The sequence below is a fragment of the Lichenostomus cassidix genome, chromosome 3 (genome assembly GCF_008360975.1).
Source record: "Lichenostomus cassidix isolate B80296 chromosome 3, HeHo_3.0, whole genome shotgun sequence".
Taxonomy (NCBI): Eukaryota; Metazoa; Chordata; class Aves; order Passeriformes; family Meliphagidae; genus Lichenostomus; species Lichenostomus cassidix.
The window spans coordinates 101,535,997-101,559,648 of NC_139483.1; the positions used below are offsets into that span (position 1 = coordinate 101,535,997).

The 23,652-nt window shown below is 37.1% G+C and overlaps 1 protein-coding gene across 2 annotated transcripts; it reads right to left on the minus strand.

Moving 5' to 3' along the window:
• Nucleotides 1–11,699: 11,699 nt before the first annotated feature.
• On the minus strand, nt 11,700–22,018 carry RAD51AP2 (RAD51 associated protein 2). Of its 2 annotated transcripts, XM_085056902.1 has the most exons (3): nt 16,413–22,011; nt 14,784–14,876; nt 11,700–12,087 (listed from the first exon to the last, which is right to left on the minus strand). In XM_085056902.1, the coding sequence occupies exons 1-3, from the start codon at nt 20,395–20,397 to the stop codon at nt 11,969–11,971; spliced, it is 4,197 nt and encodes a 1,398-aa protein (XP_084913028.1). In that variant the 5' UTR covers nt 20,398–22,011; the 3' UTR covers nt 11,700–11,968. The 2 variants fall into 2 exon arrangements, with proteins under 2 accessions (XP_084913028.1, XP_084913027.1); XM_085056901.1 differs by lacking the exon at nt 11,700–12,087 and having other exon boundaries at nt 14,644–14,876; nt 16,413–22,018.
• Nucleotides 22,019–23,652: the final 1,634 nt, after the last annotated feature.

Below are 23,652 nucleotides of genomic sequence, written 5' to 3' on the forward strand. Positions count from 1 at the left end.
CTATACTGATAAGATCCTTTTTCAGGGCATTTGCTTGTGTATCCTCATATACTCTCAGAACAATTTCAAGTTCTCAACATCCATATTACTTTGCAGGATCAAAACCAAATTTATTCTTATCAAGTAGATTGCATTAGAGTATTATAGCTGAAAACAAAACCAAGCTTTTTAATCTACTGTAAAATAATATGTAAGCTACTCATGAATCTATATGAAATTGAAAAAAAAAAAAAAGAAAAGATACTTTTATCTTAAATTCAAGAACACCTTATGGCATCTCAGGTGAAAATTTTGGTAAAATAACCTGCTGGATGATACCAGCTACCTTCATCTGCTAAATACTATTATTTTCTTATTTTAAACATGTAGTCTCATGTGGGTGACATCTGCAGATTGCAGATCTGCGAGGAGTGTAGATCTGTGAACAGATGAATAATCACAGAATATTCCTCTGTTTTTCTGGGTTTCAGTGTTGTGCAAAAAATATTCCAAAGAGCATAAGCAGCTTCACATCTGCTCTCAGTCGGGAAGCACAGCCTGACGGTCAGGCAGCACAACACACTGCTCTCTAGTACACTCATGGAAAACACACATTTTTTGGGAGTTTGGGCAAATATGTTGAGTTTTACTCTTCAGGAAAGAAAAGTAAAATAATAAGAACCAGTATAAGTAAAATAACTCAGAGCCTGTATTTTGAAATCATATTTGCCTGATATTTATTTTTCCCCCTTCTTTTTTTCAGACTGTTGGTATGATTTCCAGGTCTATATGAAATAATCTTATCACCTTGTTACTTGTAATTTTCAGACAATGTCTTTATTCATGGTAGCAATTCTGTAACAGATATGAGGAAACAGATAATAATATAGAGAATTCAGCACCCTAAGAAATACAAGGAGGAGTGCATCTTCTGAAAACTCACCTCGGTGTGGGTTCTTGAGATAATGTTATGTAAATATTATCAGCATCATATTGTCTTGTGTTTCTCCCCAAGGAAGGATGATAATAATTCAGAGCAGGGCCTTAGAGGGTGCCCAATATTGCTGGGACAAAGTCCAGAATTATCCACCTCAGTCTGCTTCAACAAGAGACTAAGGACATCAGTACACACAACCACCGTCAATGATTTGGAGATCATTAAATGGACAGCAATAATTCCTTGTCTTTATAGAAAAAAACACTTTCTGATGAGGTGTCTTAGATTCTTAGATTCAGGAAATTAGCACAAACATATGCTTGACATGAGAAATAAATGAGAAAATAAATAAACCAGTCCATCTCTCTCAATTTCTAAGGAAGGATCCAGACTGTGAAAGTGTTTATCAAGATATTCCTTCATAGCTAGGAAGTACTGCAGGAACTGCACTTGCTGCCTCTTTCACCTGGATCATAGCCTGGCAGCTCTCCTAAAATTGGCTTACTAAACTGAGAAAATGACAGAGAAGTTTACAAGTGGTTGGTGAGATTGACAGTAGGGATCTTGACAATCACTTCAGTCCCAGTCTTCTTAACAAAAAGAATGGTCTGAGACATAATGTTCCATCTGATAATAAACAAATTATATTAATTTCAGCAGCTTCCAAAAGACCAGTTCAAATTCAGTATAGTTTTCAGCTGTGGATACAAAAGCATTTGATACAGGCAAAAGAATTTTAAAAAGTTTAAAAATGTTTCAGTAAAAGTGAGATGAAAAGACAACATTGTCTTGAACAAAAATGATAACGTTGAGTAAGAAATACAAGGAAGGGAAAAGCTGAAGACAATTTTTTAAATTAATTAAATATGAAGGCAGTGTGAGGGAGAAAGCTTCTAATGGACTCAGTTAGAATGATTTCATAGGGGGATATAATCCCAAATGCTGTATTTTGTCACCTGATATTGCTGGATTAAATATAAAAAAAAGAGGATCTTTACTTCTTTAGACAGCTCACCTCATGAGAGGGGCAGCATAAAGGAGAGCTGCATTTCTGCTTCAAAACACTCATGACTAGAGGACTTACCTTTCAACACTAAATTTTTTTCCTGTCACTGAAAGGAAAAATAATGCTTCATAATGGGATTTGTTCAACTGACCCTTTGTCACCTTAGTCTAACCATTTGGATGGGTGAGATGGTGCTGAAAGCGGTTTGAGCAGCAAAAAAGTGTTGCCTATGAAAATGGGTCAGACACAGATTTATCCCGCAGCTTGGGTTGTCAAAAGAAGTCATTTGGGCAAATTACCTCAAGCAGCAAATATCAGAGCATCATGACAGTGAGCAGAAATAGCATGACTTAGAATAACATCCCCAGTTTAGTTATAGCTAAGCTTGAGAGCTTTTATTCATTTTTGTACTATCAGACTGAAATAAGGAGAAAATTTTGGAGACTCTCACTAGGTAAGAATCAATTGCAAGCTTTACAAAAGGTTATATACCATTATGACACCAAAATTATAACTTTTCTAAGAAGATATACATGGATTTGTTTTCTCTGTGGAGTGGATTTCAGTGAAACTGAGACCGAGTACTTAAGTTTCATATATTTCAGCTTACGGTTGTCTAAGGACTGAAGTGATCAAACAGTCAATAAGGAGTCAATTTGTTTTTCAGGAGTCAAAATTCATTGCTAATGTCATCATCTCAGAAACTAAACCTCCTTCAAGAACTGATCTCTTAATGAGATCAAGATGGAAAACAAATTCACTTGATACATGCACAACTTCTGCTCCAGGGGTCACTGTACTCTCTGCACAATTGAGAACTCAGTGACAGGAATATAAAAATTTCTTTATTACAAACATAAAAACATTATGTTCAACAAGGTCTTGTGGAGATAAAAGCAGTTTCACAGCATGCATTTAAGAATAAGGACCTCAGAAACCATACCTCCGAACAAGGTATGTGACTACTGCAGTGGCTGTAATGCTTTCTAGCAAAGTAGCTCCAATTTCTTCTGAAGCTCTTTCATCTCGTGCAAATACTCAGGAGGGAGGAGAATTCATGACTTAATGACTGTTACATCCATGATGTAACAGGTTACAAACACACTTATTGAGAAGGTAGAACAAGCAGCTGTCAGTTCCTATTAAAATAATTACACGAAGTGGGATGTCTGCAGTGAAAGGACTGAGTAAAGATACACCTACACAACGTGACATCTAGAACATGCATCAGCCAGGCAGAAGGTGAAGAAGAGATGTTTCTTGAGGGAGGATTTGAATGTAAGCCTCCCACATATTGTGTAAATGTCCTGACTACTCACTGAGGGCAAAACTCCTGGCCAGTTTTGCAACTGGTGCTTTATATTTAGTGCCATAATTCTACTGTTTACTTTTGTTAGAATAATCTACACTTGAAATATAATGTAATGCTTGACATTTAATTAAATGTTTCCTTGATCCAGAATGACTATTTTTCAGTCTTTTGTGTTTATGAGAAAAATTTTAAATATATAAATCTACTACAAAAAGAAAATCTTACGCGCGCACACACACAAAACCCACAAACAAACAAACAAGAACTAAAAAAAAAAAACAACTAAAAAAAACCCAAACAAACAAACAAATAAAAAAACCCGAAACCTCCTATTCAGGCAATACTTTTCATGTTTAGCTCAGGTACTAATCAAAAAATCAAAATGCAATGACCAATTGTACAGTCATAAGATCACTTTCCCTATAAGGAACCATTATGACATAAACTGTCAGTAACTCACAGGACCACTATAAGAGCTGCAAAAGTACAGATGGGACAAGTGTGGGATCAACAGATCCAGCTCTTTGCCATGGATCCAAAGTCAGTGGCACAGCAGACAGCCTGGCAGCGTCATCAGACTGTGGCAGGATCAGCTTGACAAGCCAGCAATAGCCCAGCAGCAGCAATGAGCACAGCAAGAATAGAGGAGTGAGCAGGAAACAGAAGAAAATAGCAATTTAAACTTTTAAAAACCCACTGTTTTTTCCAAAGTAAAGCCAGAAGACAATGAGCTGCTTACTAACATGGCAATCAAGAGGGATATTTGTAAGGTCATCACCTCCCTGAATTGCAGATGTCTCAGGGCCAGTGAAACAATATCAATTGTTATCAAATTTGGGAGCCAAATACCACCTCCTTTGGTAGTCCAGAATAATTGATGATGATAAAAAAGCCTCTGATACCACAACTTTGGACTATCCTGAACAAGCTCTTAATATTTCTGACAAGTTCCTACACCAGTATTGTCCAAAAGTGTCCATCTGTTGCTACAGAGACATTGCTGAGCTCTTTGGAAGAGACTGCCAAGGGAAAAGCCCCAAATTACTCTGTACAGATTCTAGTGCAAACACTGACAGACTCCTACTACTCCTGTTTGTGACTGCCCAGGAAGCATCACATACCTCCCTGTCGTATAGACAAGTGTCTCCAGGAATTCTTAAGGACCATGCCTAGCAATCAGGCTGAATTAGATTTTTTTAAATTAGATATTTTCTTTGCTAGAGAAAAACAGCTTGACACAAAAAAATACAACAAGATTTGGCCCTAAAATCTGTCAATAGCCCAACAGCCTCACGTTTGACTTCACAATTTAAGAAATCATATCAAAGAGGGACCATTTTCTCTCTGTTTCCTCCCTTTTGCCTCCCCCTCTTTCCTTGGAAGCTTCAGAAAAAAATAGGAGCTCTAATAAAATAAATGGGACTGCATGAAATATTACTGTACTTTGGATTACTTTGTGCCCTTAATAACATAGTTCATGCAGGTAAAGATTCATTCTAGAGATAAAAGCAATTAAAATACAATTCCATGTTCAATATTATTAGTTCAGCATTTTAGTAAATGTTAAGATTCCCATAATGAGTCCTAACATTGAACTATTTTTATTCCCTGCATAATCTAATTTCATTAACTTATCTGGAAAATGCAGGAAATACATTATGCTGCTGTTATTGAATGTGAAAATACATTCAGCAGTGTGCAGATGGAAACTTGTTTGTATATATTTCTTGGGCAAAATGAAAGGTAGGTGGAGAATGAATATAATGAAAGACCTGAAACAAGCTTGGACTGCTGATTTTTTTAATGGAAATTTTTTTAATAGAAGAGCAGAAACATGTATTTTTAAAAGCTGGATGAACAAATAGGAATTGCTCTGGGCAGATCTAATCTGCATGGCTTGCACTTACAGTATGCATTAAAGAATTCAAGCTGACGTTGACCTTGGCAGCTCTTACAAAGAAAGAATTTTCACAAGGATGAACATGTTGTGCACTGTGTCTTCAATCTGGTGAACAGTCTTGAAATTTTTTTCAAATGTTCATTTCTCATGGCTCCAATCTTTGTACCCTATAATTATTGTCAAGCAATAACATACTAAATATATGGGATAAATGAATATCAGTGTAGTGTGACATACAAACATAATTCAAGATTTTACTACCTTCTTAAAAATATCTTCTTCTGAAAAATGTCAATTGAGATCCTCTTCTGAAAATGTGTCAAAACATATTTTCCACAGCTTTCCACCATCCCAAACTTTTTTTTTTCACATATATATCGATAATGACAGGGATTTTTAAAAACAAGTAATAAAATATACATGTAAAATAGAAACATACACGCAATGAAGAAAATAAACATAGAAATATTCACACTCACTTCATAGGAAGCAAAAGTAGAGTTATATTTTAATTCTCACAGCACTCTCCTTATGACTATGGTTCCAAAATCAATACCTTTTTCAAGTTCCCTTGGCCATCAGACTCCATAAGTCCCTGGAAAATGAAGATTTGTAGCACTACTGGTTTTTAGAACAATTCTTGATCACCATCTCAAAGCTGGGTGGCTCAGCACCACCAGTGTTAGCACAGGCTTACAGAAATGTGGTGAGGGAAGCACAGTGAGACCATTCCACACCCATCCATGGCCAAGGAACCTCTGTCACAATGAGAATATTGGACAAGAACAGTAAATCATGGCAGCTGCTCAGTTATAGTGAACATCTGTGGCACAAGCAAGGCAAGTCCACAACTTTGAAAAGCACAAGCAGGTAAGCTTTGCTGGAGCTAGGCTGATTGTGGGAAAGTCCAGCTCTGTTTGCTTTCCACCATATTGGCAGGACCTCAGAAAATTCCAGCATAAAAGAAGTTATGGAGAAGGAAGAAATTGAGGTGGGAAGACAGTGAGGCACAAAGAAGAATAAGTTGAAATGTAGGATAAGGCACAGAAAGAGCTGGTTCAAATGGCACATAAAATATTCATTTTCTCAAGGAAAAATTTTCTCCAAAAAGTGTGAGAATGTTTGGAACAGATGAGAAGAATAAAACTCAAGATCCATCTCCAGACTAATGTCTAGGACACTGCCTTTGCCATGGACAGCTCCCTGCCTGTTGTACACACTCTTCACTCATGAATCCACCATCCTCCTCCAAATAAGCAGAAATATTTTAAAATTGGAAGATTCCTTTATCTACCATGTAAAAATAAATCAAAGATTGCTCTCTTTAAAAACTTTTTTTCATTTTGCCTTCCTTAAATATCATAATAACAAGCAATACCTAAAGGTACATTTACACACACAAAAAATGAATTACAAAACCTCTGGGACAGAACCCAAGTCTTTGTTACAAGATTTTGCAGTAAACAGTGAGTTGTGAGCAGATCCTGGATGCTGTTTGAATACAAACCTAAGAATAACATTTCAATGCTGGAGAGCACTTTAAAAAGCAACTCTTCCACCCTTAGCTCCAAGTAACAGATATAAAAGATTTTTCAACTCTTGCAGTCCACTGAGAGCACTGACTGTGGCACAAGCTTCCCCTAAGTCTCCTCACTGATCAATGGAGGATAACAGTTTTGTCCCAAAGGCAACTCAGGGTGCCTTAGGGCCTATCTTGCTCTATTGACTGGGGTTTCCCAGGTCAATTCTATCTGTTTCCCATCTCTCCACACACAGACATAATCTCTGTTACAATTTCTGAAATCTATCATTGCCATTATGTTGAGTTACAGGCTCCAAAATATCATTGGTAATAAGAATATATTTTGATAATACTTTAAGCATGGTAGGTTATACATGTGCATATATATATATCTCCATGCTGATGCACTTATTTTTCACATTTGTTTGGTAAGCTTTGCATATTTTTGCATATTTAAACTTTGACAAAAAGTGCTTTAACAGAGAATTATTCTATGCATCTGTCTTAGTGCATACACTGGATATAATTTATATTGAGTTTTCACTGTAGCTCCTGGCTAAAAATATTTTCATAATTAAAGGGGCCTTGTGGTGGGAAAACTTTAAATAATGGAGGACACACTTCTATCATAGCATTGACTCAGACCAAATATCAAATGGTAGCATATATTTTGTAAAATAACCATCTCTTCACTTTTATTACCTTATCAGATCATGATAAACTGGTTTTGCTCATTGATTTAACCATAACTTATTAAATTTCTCCATTTCATAAAGACAACTGTCAGCCTTTCATCTACCACACAAACAATCAAAAAACAAATGTGAAAACAGTGCCACTGTTCACATTTTCACCTGAACCATTCTTGACAGAAATAAATTTGAACAAAATTAACTTTTCATTGTCCCAGATATTTTTTAAATGTACTTCAAGTTTACCTGGCTCTCTGCGTAGAAATGCTCTACTGCTGGCTCAGCATGAATACAGCAGGTAAAGTGACCTCAGTGGCTTGGCTAGGGGACAACTGCAGTTGCATTCTCCAGTGGCATGTGGGAATTACATGATGGGATGTCCATGCTGAGAGCAGACAAAATCAAAACTGAATGTGAACTGTAAGAGCAAAAGTGGAACTCCTCCCTAACCACATGAAGCTTCTTGGTAAAATCCATTCACAAAATGTCTTGGCACCATCTTCCTTATTGCAGAACCTTTTCTTAAAGACAGTAATTTCAAAAGCCTTCCCTGAAAATTGTCATCTATTTTGGTTTGGAAACCGTCTTCCAACAGTAGAAGGAGTAACAGGACTTCATTACCTGTTTCAATTCCCTGATAGAGAAAATAGCTATACTTCTACATACAGGTGCTGTTATTAAACTGAATTTTAACAATCTTGCTTTTCTTCATTCATTAGTCACCCATATTTATCCGAAATACACTGGGAAGAGCAGTTTTAGCTTTGCATCTAGTCATCAAAAGGCAGATGAAAAGAAAATATTCAATTACTGTTTATTAAAAAATCACATGTATTGGTAGATATAATGGAATTCAAGGCTTTCAGTAGGCTATAATTGAATCCCTTTGTATTAAACAAGCCCCAGCTATATCTATTGTTCTAGCAGCTGATATAAAATGATTCAGAAATTATATTTAAGCTTTTCTGCATAATTATTAAAGTACAATGACACTTAACATCTGCATTTCTGTTAGTCAGCATTAGAAAGCTTAGCTAACTCAAAAAACATCACCAGATACCATGTCTGCAATGAAAGAATTCAAAATCTATACATCTTGCTTCAATCAGATATGAAAGACACATGGTGGGATCTTTGCTTGGCATTTTCCTGTGCAAATCCCAAAGTCCATGGAATGGTTCCAGCTTCCATCGCTGCTCTGCACAGCTGAATGCTCTTGTGCTGCTGCCCAGCAGAATGAGGTACCTGAGCTTTTCCAGCTCATGGTGGCTGGGGAAGCTGAAATTGGCAGAAAGCCAGGCATCATTCCCAGTGCCAACCCCTCCTCTGTTATTTAAGATGAGGGCATGTTGTTAGGAGCTCTCTCCAGCTGAATGAGCAGTCAGACATAAAGTTTACATAATATCTCAGCTGGAATATTCTGCTTCCTTGCATGGTCCAATTTTTGTTGTTTTGTTTGACTCATTGTCTGTTTTTTTGGTTTTGGGTATTTTCCAGTATCTTCCCCAGGATATCTGGGGACATTCTTGCACAAATTATGCCATTAAACACGAGGAAGTTTGGTACTGAGTATAAATTCAGTGAATTAAGACTTTATCTCTTGTCCTGAAAAAGTAGCCTGTGTACCTCTGTCTTCTGCAGAGAAGAGCATTGCAGCATTTTCTTATAAAAGCATCAGATATAGAGAAATATTTTAAAAACAGGCGAGTTCATTGATTTGAAAATAGGCAAAAATGTTTTTCAGGGGAAGGATGATTTGCTGTACAAACAATGATGGCATAGTTTAATAGACTCTTTCTGTGGTATTAATTCCTGAAGATTTTAGACTAATCTGAGTTTCCAGGAATCCCAAAGTTTCGTATAAGGCAAAATAAAATTGCCTAGGTATTTCAAGGGACAGTTTATTCTTCTGTTTCAGAATTATCTATGTGAGTGTTCATTACAAATACCCTTTTGTGGGGTCACATCATCTCCATACATGACTTCGTACTGATCTAACTAATTTTAGAATGACAAAGGCAATTTTCATGGCCCCTGTTAAACACTATTAACTAGGAATCAGTTAGGAAGCCTCCATACCAGACATTTAAGGCCCTGACCCCTGGACATTATAAACTTGGAACAGTCTGTGGTGTGGAAGCTGGTGATCTACATGTGTGCTCTGGTTGCCATCCTTGCCCTGACACGTAAATTTCTGTGGTTCGTGGCTTTCTAAGGTGGTTGAGACCTGGTATCACAATGCTCTGAACAGCAGGAGCACAGATGTGCTAGGACAGAGATTATATACCTGTTTCCAAGCTATCAGAGCTGCCCCACAATTATTATAAATGCAATGTTTTATTTGTATTCCCTATGCCATTAATGATTACAGGCCAATGACAGAAGAGGATATAAGAAAATGACTCTATGGGGTAAAGGTATCTCTCCGTGGGGAATGACACAGAGAAGCTTTCCCAAAAAATTCATAGAATGTGTTGTAAATACAGAAGTATCACTCCCAGATTGTAAGAAATCCCCTTACTTTAAATATTAAACTTTACAAATATGAGTTTAAGCTATTGATAAGACATTGTTCATGCCTGATAGCACTTGAGAAAATATTTGCCCAGCTATGAGGACAAAACTTCAGGGGGACATTCCATTGCCTATAGACCAGCTCCCCTTGCTCTGTGCCAGTACTCAATAAACAACACTTAGCTAAAGGACTGTGATCAGTTGCTTCTTGTTGGGATCCAGAGAAACTTAAGTTGATGCTTCTTGCAGAGCACTGAGAAACCAGCATCCCTCTACTGACCCTCAGATGACATTTAGGGTTTGCTACCATCCACAGGTCCTCAAGCTGTTTCACACTGTCACCCTGACCTGTGATGCCAAGTTACCTTCTCTGAGACAGAGGTGGCTGCTGCTGATGGTGAAGATGCAACAAAGTCATCCATCCATCCATCCATCCATCCCTGTTCATTTAGTATCTCATATTCCCAAGAGAGCTGACTAACAGCCCTGCCCTCCTAGGAGCTGTTTCTGAACATGTGTTTTAGTTGTCCATCTGCTTAGCCCTTTCAAACTTCCATAAATTAGGTATACTGACAAAGGAAGGATAATGTCTTGTCCAGAACTATGCTTTCCCTTAGCATGGATCATTTTATACTTGCTTCATTGAATTTTTAGTGGGAAAACTAGCAAGTTTTATTGTTTAAAATTATTTTTAGAGAAGATGCACACCATTTACTATGCCTTTTGGGCAACCTATGGTCAACATATCAGTTTAGAAACTTATTTTAGAACCAAATGTTCCTACAAAAAAAAATCATCTGATATTCTTACTATTTCATACAAAAGGAATTCTGAACCAAATTATAAGTCTTTTTTAGATTTTATTCTTCCATTGATTTCTCTCAATATTGTGGATTGGATTTGTTTTTCATATTTAGATCCTTATAGCATAAACATACTTATATGTTTATTATTATTTTTAACATATTCTGTATGTTGCTGTTAAAGAAATTAAACTGTGCAGATACTTAGTCTTTGCACTGTTATAGATTCTACAGAATAATTTAGCTACAGATGTATTTGCCTATCAATTTGGCTTGCTCAATTTCCTTGTGTTAGTTGCAACCCTGTATTATTATTATTTGTATTGGGATTTATGGTCATTCCATCACTGCTTGTAACACTTTTTATAGTGGAATCCTCTCTCATCCACTGCAATGCAAAATATGCTCCTTCTAAAATACTGTGGGTTTAAAGCTTTCTCTGAATACCTGTTATTAGATTACTCTTGTTCTGACATTCAGGGATTTTCTTTTCAGACTTCATGCATGTTTGTTTCTTGCGGTGTTTTTATTCAGTTGAAACTGCCCCTATTCTTTATAATATAAATATCTGTATAGTAACAATTAGCATATGTCCCTAACCAAGACCTGTATGCTTCAGAGCAGCCCAGGTGTTCCCATTTCTTGAGATACATAGTGTCCAGAATTTATGGAACTGCTATTTTGCCTCCATGTTATATGCAATGGAATCAGGACCCTCAGAATAAGAGAATCTGTCTGCAGCATTCATAGCTTCATTCCTTTCCCACTCTTTGTCTAACAGGACAAGTACATGGAACTGAAAGTACCTCAGAGGAAACAACCTCTGAAGCCTAAAACATAATCTTCCTTTTAGCAATCTAAACTTAGCTTCCTGAAATTCTCTTTTACAGCACTCTAAACATTTGTAACAAATCTCTTTAAAAATATTTATTGAGTTTTTAAAACTACATAAACACACAGAGGATTCTAAGGATGTCTGAATGTGACAGAAAATTTCAACTGTATATTTTAATAGATGAAAAATACATGACAGATTTTATTAATATTACATAAACTTTAAAAGGAATTCACCCTTCCATTAAAACTTCTACTAGTAAACATTCATTATAAATCCGTTTGCTATCAAGTATTCACAGGAGTATTCTTAAATAAATCACCAGCAAATACTGCAATATTAATATCTAAAAACGCCTTTAACCACAAAGATCAAAGGACCAAAAAAAAAAAATTAACAGTAAAACATTTCAACAGTTTTCAAGCAGAGTGATCCCAGATGTGAAGGCTGCTAAAAGAATCCAGCAACTCATTTCAGATAAGGATGAAGCTGCTTTGGCCGAGCCTTTCTTGAGAGCCCAATCCTGATGGGGCCCTTGCACGTTTTAAGAGGCTGTACTCTTATGATGTCACGAGACAGAAAGAATCCTATATTTAAAAGAAAGAATACAACATGAAAGCAAACCCAGAATTCTGTATGATATAGACAAGAATTACAAGCTTACAAGATAAATAAATTAGAACAGTAATAATTAAGCAATCCTTTCCTACATCCTATCCCACATCCATTCTGTTCAGCTGCAGAGCATCTAATGGATCCTTTTGGGCTGAAAAGGAAATGTTCACAGCTGGGTCATATGCAGATTCCTTCTCATTAGAATGATCTCAACCCAACATTACATAACTTTCCTAACAGACTGGCAAAGGCATACAATTTGATACAAGTTAACATTTCAGGACAGAGTGGGTATGCTGAGGTGGATATTCTTTAATACTTATGATTAGTCTGAGGGGTTTAGATGTAAAAATCAAAATTATAGAGCAAGGCACCACTCTACTGGTGATAATAGTCATGATGCCTTGCCCTGCGCCACTCATTTTACATAAAGCAGGATAGGAGGATGTCTATTTTCTGTTCCACATTCTATTAGGTAAGGTATGCACCAAGTAATAGTCTGAAGCATGATTCAGTCATCTTTTAGAAGTTACTCTGTTTTGCATAAAATAATACTCACTGGGGAAGAACAGAAGACCATGACCTTGCTAACTAGAGATTAGGACAATGACTCATCTGGAAGAAGGTGTCAAATTTCTCAAGATCTTTTCCAGTTCTATTTTGCATTATTCTATAAAATGATGAAGCACTGAGCAATTAGTCAGGACACCAAATAGTGAGTGCATAAGACCCTTAGGTATTCAGGTGGTATCCTACTAAAGGGGGAGGAAAAATTATCTAAGTCTTTTACAAGAATTTTAAATGGTGAGATGAGAAAAAAAATCCCAAAGTTCAGTTCTTAAGTCAATGATGAGATAGCAGTGCTGCTAAGTCTTTTCTAAGACTCATAAGAGCCAGCTGGAAGAGGAATGGCATGCACTGAAAATCAGTCAAGTGTTATGGGTTTACACATAGCCAGGAAAACATAGTTGTTATTCACAGTAAATTGCAAAACTGCTGGAGTATAAATCTTCTTGTACCACCTAGGTATCTCCTCTCCAAAGCAGTCACAGTTTCTGTGACAAGATGTGATGGCTCAGAATCCTACTGAAAAATAGAGGGAGACAGTCACATATCACCAAAACTTCTGACACTAACTCCTATCAGCACAGTAAATACAGTATTTCTACTGACAAAACCTGGTTTCAGAATAACCTGTAAGGCAACATTGTGTAAAAGGAAGGGAACTGTCTCTGCCAATGTACCTCCTCAAGGTAACATGATACTCAACAATTTCCTATTTGCTATCAACTGAGAAGGATGATGAAGGGAACATTCAATCTTTTCAGCTTCTTCTGCTGGAAGAATATACTGTTCCTGTTGATTCTAACAAAATGCTGCAAATAAGGTATAAAATGCCCTAGAAATATGCCATTGCCCAACAACCTGCACAATTTCTTAGCAAATCATGGTGGGAAAAAAGGAGTCACTCATTGCTAAGGTCTCTTCCCAAACATTTCTGGAGAAACCCAGATAGGAACTTAGAGAACATTAGGAAGCAATGTAAAGGGAAATGACATAATGGCAGTGGAAAAAACATCTGATTTCCTTTGGCCTTGGTCCTGAAGGACAAAACAGCAAGGAAAGAAGGAAAAATGATCCAGGTTCAGTCGTGGGAGGAACAATATTTCATTTAGCAAGCAATGTTTCATTTTGTTCTCATCTGAACAAAACTTCCAAGAAGATGTTCATATCAACCACTTTGTGTTATGCACAGTACAGCATTCTGGAAACTGAATTTCCCTAAGCAATAACAATACCTACTATGTTAGTCAGAAACTAGAATCTACGTCACAAAAAATGTAAAGTCTAGGAGATTACTGACAAAGAGCAAAGCAGTAGAGCAGAATTTTCTGCAACATTTGTTATATGAAATATTTTCTCAAGATGACATAATTTCAATAAAATATAGGGGGAAAGAACACCAGAGGTCATCTGTAACTGTTTGAATATTTCAATCTCATTATTTCCCAGAATGGCCTGAATGAAGGAAACTATTTTCTGAATTCTGAAACCGGAAAATTGTGCAACAGTTTTAAGAGATGCAATGGGGAATAAAAAACAGCAGTTCGGGATTTCACTAAGTGAAACAGAAGTTTCTCTATAGCCTTTTCTTGACAAATTTTAGTATTTCATTTCAAAATAAACCAAATACCTTCTTACTAAATGTTTCCATATGTTGGAAAAATTGCCAAAACATGCTTTCTGAAATCCTAATATATCACTTCACAGCATCCTTCTGAATTTCCTGCCACAATGTGTAAAAAACTGCAAATCTTAAAAAGAAGTATAAAGAACCATATTCTCCCTTTAGTATATCTGTGCTATCTCACAATGATTGGAGGCCCTAAGATGTTTGTTCCAAATGGCTCCAAAATAAGCAGCAAAGAAAACCCCATGTTGTTAAAGTTCTTTTCTTCTCTCCAAAGAACAAAAATGCTCATCAACATGACTTGTTCTGTGAACCAAGTCAAAGACAGGACACTTTTCTAGTAACCTACAATTAAATCAAATGTGATTTCTATAGAGATAGAAATAAAAAGGGAAGAAAACAAATACAAATGTTTGAGAAATAAGTGTATTAGCACTGGAATTTGTGGTATAAATTGCAGAATAATATAACTATTACCTCCTTCTTTCTGTAAATTACAGCATTGTTCCTTAAAAAGTGTGCAGGGTAAAAATGCTGGATTCCAAGTGTATGGATTTCTATAGGCTGCATCTAAATAGGGTTAAAACAAAAACATAAATACAACATTCAAGTTTTTAATTTGATTACTATAAACAAATAACTAAGTTTGTTTAATCTAGTTATTTTTTTGTGGTTCTTGTTGGTGTGATTAAAATGTATGTGCTCACCATAGGTAATATTAACAAAGATACAAAGTCTCATTCTCAGAGGCTTGACAAAAGCTACTTCTACATCTCATGAAGTTCTCCTTTGCATAGATGCAATAATGCAGTTTTTAATCCTCTGGTGACATATAATTTGCTCCACTTGGATCATCTTATTCCAGGTTTAGGCAGAAAAGTGATCATCTGCTGAGCCATTTACCCAGTACCTGTTAGGTATTCATTCTCTGCAAGGCATTCAGGTGTAACTCAGAGCACTTTATACTGTTAAAGCTCTACCGAAAGGAATTCCTTCTGGGGTTTTTCTGTGACACTTTTCTAATTTATTCCTAAACAATAATTACCTTCATAATCCCCTTGAAATCTTTACCTTATAAATTTATAGCCAAATCCCTGAAAAATTTATTTCTGATGCTAATTTTGAGATGGCTGCATTTTCAACAGATCATTTACCAAATGTGACTAAAGCGTATCCCTTACCAATTTTATTTGCAGCTGTGAGAACACATCACTTCTGCAAACTGAATTTCAGGTCCAAAATCTGATAAATACAGTGCTTGAAGAGTGCCTGAATAATTTCAGTATCACATTTGAGCTATTTGTAAAAGAAGGTACAGCATTCAACTGGTTTTCTTCTTGATGTCCTTCCTTTACTCATTAAATATCTCTTGATTATGCACTAAATGGGGCAGGAGTCTTAAAGTTTACAAATCAGATTTCCCCACATCCTGTTTGAAGTGGGGATTATACTTCTCTAAGGAAAAAATTTAGAAGTGTTAAAACCAGCAGCATCTAAACTTTGAATAAACATAACTACAGTTATATGCGTTATTTAGTTATCTTCAAGATCAGATAATTTTGGACAGGGCTTTGAGCAACCTGATCTACTTGCAGATGACCCTACTCATTGAATGAAGTTGAACTTGATGACTTATAAACATCCCTTCCAGCCCAACCTATTCTATGACTGAATCCATGGCATCAGTGGGAAGGAACAGTTGTGTCCTTTGTAAACATTTAATCATGTTTTAATTGAGTTTTTTCTCTCTGTGAAGGTGCATCTCATTGAAGTTTTGACTAATTTAGGGAATTTAGGGCTCATTATGATGAAATCAAAGAAAAAATGGACCATTTGTAACAGAATGTGCATTAATACAGGTTTGAGCAAGCCTGGAGCTGAATTCTGAGCTACACCTGATACAGTACAGTGTGCAGGTAGAAGTAGTAGCGTAGGGGTTTTTGCATTTGGCTGCTCATAGGCAAGTACCTTTGTCCAACAAACCACAAATTCCATGAAAACTTGGATTTATTTGAGTTGATAAATACACCTTTAAAGCAAATCAAATAGTGCCTAAAATATAAATTTTTTAAAATTACATAAGACACATTAATTCCATGTGCTTACCTTCTGTAAGTGGTGAGTGCAGCAATTCTTTGCTTGACAGCCTTGAAATAGCATATTGCTTAGATACTTCCTGGTCTTCATTTTCATTTAATATTTTTTCATTTAATGAACTTTCATTAATGTCAGTTATGGTTTTTCCTTTTGTGGTACCACAGATCGGAGAAGAAATGCATATGTCCTTTTGAGGAACACTTGCCACATTTTCATCTATTCCCTCTGAGTTATTTAATTCCCAATAATTTTTGTGCAAGTTTGTTTCCAAACTAGATAAATTGTTTACATTTTCTCTGCTAATTTCATGAAACATACGTAGCTCTTCTAGCACTAAATCAAATTTTCTCTTCAGTTCAAATTCATGTGTGCTTTTCTTTTCTAAGAGTAAACACTTATCTTTTACATCTTTAAGACATCCATTGTTTATTATGGATAAAGGCATTTTTAATTCCTCTTCTGCAGCAATGAATGTTTTAGATTTATCTTCTGAATATGACATAATCAAGTAATTCATTACAGTCTCACATTGACTTTCATTAGTTACATGCATTTGATCATAATTTCTCTCTTCCGGTTCTTTTACATATTCAAGATGTTGTTCCAAAGTTGCTGGCTCTAAACTGCCTGTCTTATTTGCCTGTTGGAGCCCTTGTAAAGAAAGCTGTGCTGTTTCTTTATCCTGTAATTGCAAGTATGTATCTGTCATGGCAGAACTTCCCATGGATGGATACTGTACCCTGGCAGCAATTGTTTCACTTGGCTTTTGTTTGTCCGCACTTGAGGAACTCCTGCAGTGCCCATCTTCACTTATTCCTCTGTTGACAAAAGAGCTGCTATCCAATGGCAAAGTGACAGACTGATAAGTATTTGAGGAACTAGGAAATAACTTTTCAGAATTTAAATAAGTATTTTGGTCTTCTACTTTTTTATTTACTAGATGTGGGCTACAAGTATCTAAGTCTTTGCAATTCTCACGTTTGTTTGTTTGGCTATCTAGCAATAGGAGAGAATCATATTTTTCTGTGGTTGCTTTTGGCTGCTCAGGTAGAATTAAGACGTCATTTGATTTAACAGGCAAACACTGAATCTCTTTTGAACCAGTGACTGTACTTTCTTCACACAAGTTCTTTTTGATAGAACTGTCTTGCTTTTCAACTGGGATCTGGTCAAAGTCTTCAGAATCAGTAGCAAGGGGAATTTTTTCATATGTGTCAAAAACAGCAGATTTGTTAGAAAGAAAATTGTGACAATTAATTTGCATCTCTTTTGAATTAACATATTTTTTTCCATCAGGATTTATATAACTAGAAGTACCCAAATATTTTTTCATGGTATATGCTACTTCATTAGTGACTTTATTTGCAGAAGTTATGCAATTTCTATATCCAGTTGTTTTGTGTTTCTTATTTTCATATAAAACTGAAGGGAAAATTTTAACTGTTTCTACATGAAAAGAACTATTAAGCCTTATGCTTGGTTTGTTCTCCTGCTTTACAGTAGTTACTGATATTTCCTGGTTTGTACTTTTCTTATGTACCTTTTCAAATTTTAGTTGTGAATGAGCAGGAAAGTAACTCTGATATCTAAGACTGGCTCTTATGAGATACTGTACTTTTGTAATATTGCAGCAATAGGTCTCACGTAGTGAAGAAAAATCAGAAGAGCCCTGCAGCAAGATCAGGCATTTGGGAGCTAAAATTTGCTTTTTCATACTGCATTTGTGACTGACTGACCTCAAATCAGTGCCAAACCTTTCACTCCCTCTGGATAAGAGGTGGTGTTTCCTGACATGTCTCCCCTTACATAATCTGTTTTTTTGGTTATGAAAGAGGGCTCCTCTTTGTAGGAAAGTGTACCCTTCTTCACCTAAAGTTCTAGAAGAGCATTTTCTCTGGCATCCATTATGTAACTCAAAATCAATGCTTTCCACAAATTTATAACTTACAAAGCCTAGATGAGTTTCATTTTTTTTAAGAAATCCTGTGGTTTGTCTCAAAGTATCATCTGTGCATGAGTTTAACTGATTTTGCTTTCTGCCACATGAAGACTGTTCCTCCTCTTGCACAGACTTACCCTTAGTTGCCAATAAAGTAATTGTGCTACTGAAAAAGGAAGCAAGAATTGTCTTTAGCAGCTCCACCTTCAGATGCTTTGAAATAATAGCCAGCAAACACATGAATATTTTATCGTTGTGGTTCCTATTTATAGTGCTCTTTACCAACTCTTGAGCATCACGCTGCTCATTTAATGTGTCACAGCAATGAGACCAAGGTGTAACACTGGCATCCTGACACGTGGGCATATCTTCATGGAAAGAGTCAGTCCGTGGCCTGACCCATGCAAAAAACGTGTTTTGAAATGAAAATGTAAATTTGAACATTTCTTTCCCCCTCAAATTATTCCAGCTCACTCTCTTATCTGGAAAATTCTGCACAATATTGCAAGGAGAATTACTTTCAAATGTAGTATCTTTTGTTACATAACTTTGGAAATCAAGTATTTCCTTTGTGGTGAGTTTTGATTGTGCTTCATACAAACTAATATCCCTGTTGGAATCGTGCACACCACAGTGTAGGTTTAACTTATTTTTCTCTAATACTTCTGTTTTTACCGGAATACTCATCTGTATATGAAATGTTCCCACATTCTCATTAGTGCGCTTCCTCCCCCTTCTCTGCAAAAGATCATTACAGCTGACACATTTCTCATTCTGAATATTTTTAGTACTAATGTAAATGTCAATCTTTGACTTCTGGTCATCATCACCCTCTGAATTTTCTGGTATTTTATCTTTGAAGTAATTTTCAGCAAATATTTTATTATGTTCCATGTCAGTGCTTTTGCATCTGAAGTAAGTTCCAGATACTTCTCCTTCTGCCAAAGCACTGTGCTCCTGTTTGTTAATTGGTGGGCTATTCTTTTCTTTAAATGCAGGATCAACAGTTAAAACTCTGACACTGCTTTTATAATTTTGCAATTTTTGTTTCCCTACCTCAGACATTTTTTGTACACCATGTATCAGTTCATATTGCATCAAAGATGATTTGTCTTCAAGATTCTTCCCATCTGTCTCCCTAAAGTTACTTGATGATAGTTTACAATTCATTTTATTTGAAATCCTAAGGAATCGAAAGTTAGGGATTTCCAGTTGTTGTATACTTTTAAAAGGTTTAAATGTTGGAATTCTATACAATGAATTATTTTTTTCTTTATTATCTCCTTCTGCAGTACTTTTCTTATTGCTACTGGAATAATTTTTGTCTTCTGTAGAACATACATTTTTCAGAAAATTACTTTTCTTATTTTCTATGCGTAAAAATACAGAACTGAAACGACTCAAAAACGGAACTTGAAAAAGGTGATATTGTTGCCACCTTTTACTGGAGACAGACTTTTGACTTAACAATTCCTTCTGAAACAAGTGTCTGTTTAAGGATGTAACTGAAGAATTTTGTTTGAGCGCATTATCCCCATTTATTTTATTATTTTGTTCTATACTGTTGTTCTGCTGCACTTGGGCTGGGTTTAGTACATGTAGATCTTGATATGTGTCAGCAGCACATGACACACTGAGCAACTCTGTTTCAAGAGGCTGTCTATGTACGTTCAGGGAGATATCTTCTACAGGATGTTGGTCTTCATTTTCAGGACTCCATTTTTTGGTGGGCAGTTCATTTTCTGATACTCTACCTGCCAATCCTTCATTACTGCAAGTTTTAGAACAGAAAAACTCTCTCATACAAGTTTGTCTTGCTGTATCACAATTCTGCTTATCTAATAGCCACTTGTGTTGTCTTTCTGATAAATGGAGGAGTTCACACGGTGATGCTTGGTACCTGCTCCCACTGTTTATGCTCTGTTCTAAATTTTTCTGTTCCTCTTTTTCTCTGCTGTTTTGATCACTTTCTGTTTTAATTCTCTTTACATACAGGTAACACTCAGTTTCATCTGATGATGCAGATAAAAATCTTTTGGAACATGTACTTTCCATGCTTACAAAAATAAGTTCTATATTTTTGCTGAGATAGTCCTGAAAGTTAAAGAAATATTAAAGTTTTAGGCATAAATGACCCCTTAATGATTTCCAAACTGTGTAAGAGGGAAAAAAAAATCAGTAATTCTATCATCTACGCATTGCCACATTGATATTTGCTCTGTATCTATTACAGACCTGAGATAAAGGCAGGATCACTGAACATTTAAAGCCAAGATCTAGAACTTAAGATAGAGGTGGTTTACTAAAGTTGCAGCTGTTTGTAAAAATAAAATGCATTATATTTTTTATTTGTTGACAAGTTTAGGAGATTAACTGCCTTTTTAATGCATTTTTTACACAGTGCTTTTGCCAGAAACCCCCAAATACTGAGAACAAATATCAAGAAAATGCCTACTGATGAACTCCTCCATGACTCCTCTGAAAGAAGATCCTTTAAAACTGTTAAAATTTTAATTGTTAAAAGAAATTGCCAGTCTTGTCTTCACTGTGTGATAAATTGTAAAGTGAAACTGTAGGAAAGTTAATCAAGAGCCCTCAAGTATGCCAAAACAGTGCGTCTATCAGGTTTTATCTCCATATACAAGGAGGTAGTGGTGTTGCAGGCACAAATCTGTGCTGTTACATGTCCCGGTGCTGGTGATGTTCAGTGCATGTTTCTTCAACCTAAGTGCACCCACCAGCTTCATTTAAAAAGTGACCTACCTCGTGTGAAGAACATAATTTGAATAAAGTTAAATTCTATACACTGATTGAGAGGATTTATCACACTTGTGGCAGCCTGCTCCACCAGTGTCTCTGAACAGCTCAGTCACAGTGCAGAGCTGACATCTGAGAGCCGTCAGAAACCTGTTCAAAACCTCTCATTAACTACATAATCAAGATAATTAATTTTCTTAACCAGGACTGCGTGATTCAGCACTCAAGTACTGTTCCTAACTTGACAGGTTTACTTCTTTAATGGCACAGGAAAATCCACTTTGGCAAGGAGCCCTGCTGAGGCTGCGGGATTTACCTGTAAAATGAACCCTCACGATCGGGGCTTCTCCGCCTCCCCCGGCTGCTCTGACCCTCCTGAGGGCTCCCTGTCCTGTCGCCGAGATGGTTTCCCGCTTGGCAGACACCCACCCTTCTCTGGGAATTAGGTGTGAGGGCAGCCGCCTCTCCCTCTCGGTTTGGATAACCTCTCGTACGCTTTTCCTTTCAAGCCTCCCACACGATCGTTTATCCGAGAGCCCCGATCCCGCCCTGCGGCACTCCCCGGCGGAGCATCCCTCAGGAGCGAGGGGTTATCCGGAAGCCAAGCTTCCTCCCCTCTCCTCCTCCTTCCTCTCCGAGGGTCGTCTCCTCCCGGGGCTCGGAGTGCCCAGCGTCGCCCTGCCCTCAGAGCACGGGGAGCGGGACGCTCCGTGCTGCAAACCGGGAGGCAGGAGCAGGGCCTTCCCGCCGCCCTCAGGGGCCTCCCGCCGCTGCCGCCGGCCCGGCGCGGAACAGCCTCGGAGGCGGGAAAAGCCGCCCGGCGTGAGGAGAGGGAGGTCCTGTCCCGCTGTCCCCGGGCTGGGGAAGCGGCCGGCGGCTTCTCCTCGCCCCCAGACACCGAGCGGCCAGCTGCGATTCGTGCGCCAAAGCCTGCGGGTCGAGGCGCCCGGCTGCCAAGAGGCTACAGTGTGGCTGGAAAATCTTTTATTTGCTGCCTAGGCAAGGCGTGTCACGGAGCAGAGCGGAGCATCCCGCCGTCGATTATTTCCACAAGCGGGATGTGTTTTTCCGAATTCCCTGATTCCAAAAGTATGAGGTCCTGCATGAGCAAGAGGTTATCCCTGCGTTCCTTTCCAGAGCAGACATTGCTTCTCTGATATTTCTTTTCACTGTAGGAAATGTTGATCCAGCCAAGGACTTTATTCCCAAAATAAACAGCATCCATATAGCTCAGGGCCTTTGATACACACATTTCCTCTCCAAACACTGGAATGCCCAAAATGCTATTTTCCAAAGTTTGCGCTACACTAGCAGGTCACTGTAATACCATTACAGATGGGCAATAAAAATAGAAACATCCTGAGGGCCTGGTGCTGCAAATACATATATTTAAAGTTTGACATCCATACTACAGTGAACAAATCCGCTGAAGCCCAACAGATCCATTGTTCCTAGCAGTGAATATTACACACAGGAGTTGTAGAGAGCTGAGCCTTAAAATAGCTTTCTCTTCAATATGGCTGCTTTGGTAAGCAAAGCTGGTCAAATAGCTGCTTCTAATACTTAAAAAAATTATTAATCAATGTTTAATTACCAAGATATAGTTCCTATTAAATCAAGATTACATCCAAATCTTAAAATATTTAAAATACCATTTGGAATGAAGGTCATCATATAAACTAGAAACAGGATTTTAAGGCACGTCAAAGAGATTCACCATGGCGCTTATGTTTTCTACTCCTCTGTGTTGGAATAGCGTCTAGGAAGTATTTCTGAAGCAAAGTTTTGTAGTTCTCTGAACAGAAATGCTGTAGGTTTCAGCACTATTTTTAACATATTCTGAGCAGAATAGTCCCCCCTCTCCTGCTTGCCTAAGGTCCTTTAGTATGTTTGGTGGGTTGCAAGGAAATAGGAGCCAATTTGAAATTACCCAAGTGTTAGACGAGCTAAACCAACCAGAATTACACGAAAAATAAAGAAAACTGCCTTTTCTTGCATCTACACAGCTATAAATCAAGATTGTTTATGAAACCCCATTCAGCTGTTCCACATCCATGGCTTACTTTGCTGTATATAACTTAGATATCCAGCAGAAACTGACAGACTTCCACTGGAGCATATCTTGCATGCTCTGCACTTTCCAATTTGCAGCTCATGAAGAAGAGTTATTTGTAACACTTGTTTACTGATAGAACAAATTGGGTATAGCATATTTTTGGTAATGGAGTAGAAAAAAAGACATAATTGCTTTCCCCATTACTCGGTTCAATAATATTTTAGTAGTTTGTAAACACCATGCTTTCATTGTAGAATTTTACTATTTTCCAACTGTTACTTTCAACTATTATACTGTGTATGCAAGTTGATGAGGTGAGTTGTAGAGCAGTCTCTTGACAAAGTCATCAAAGGAGTTTTGGGTACTGATGCAGCAACCAATTCTCAGAAACATCGCTTCCCTTCAAACCATTATTTAAAGCACTTACAAGAGGTTTTGCAGCCCTCTTTTTTTTTTTTCTTTTTCTTTTTATTGAAAATTAGAAAAGAAAAACATTG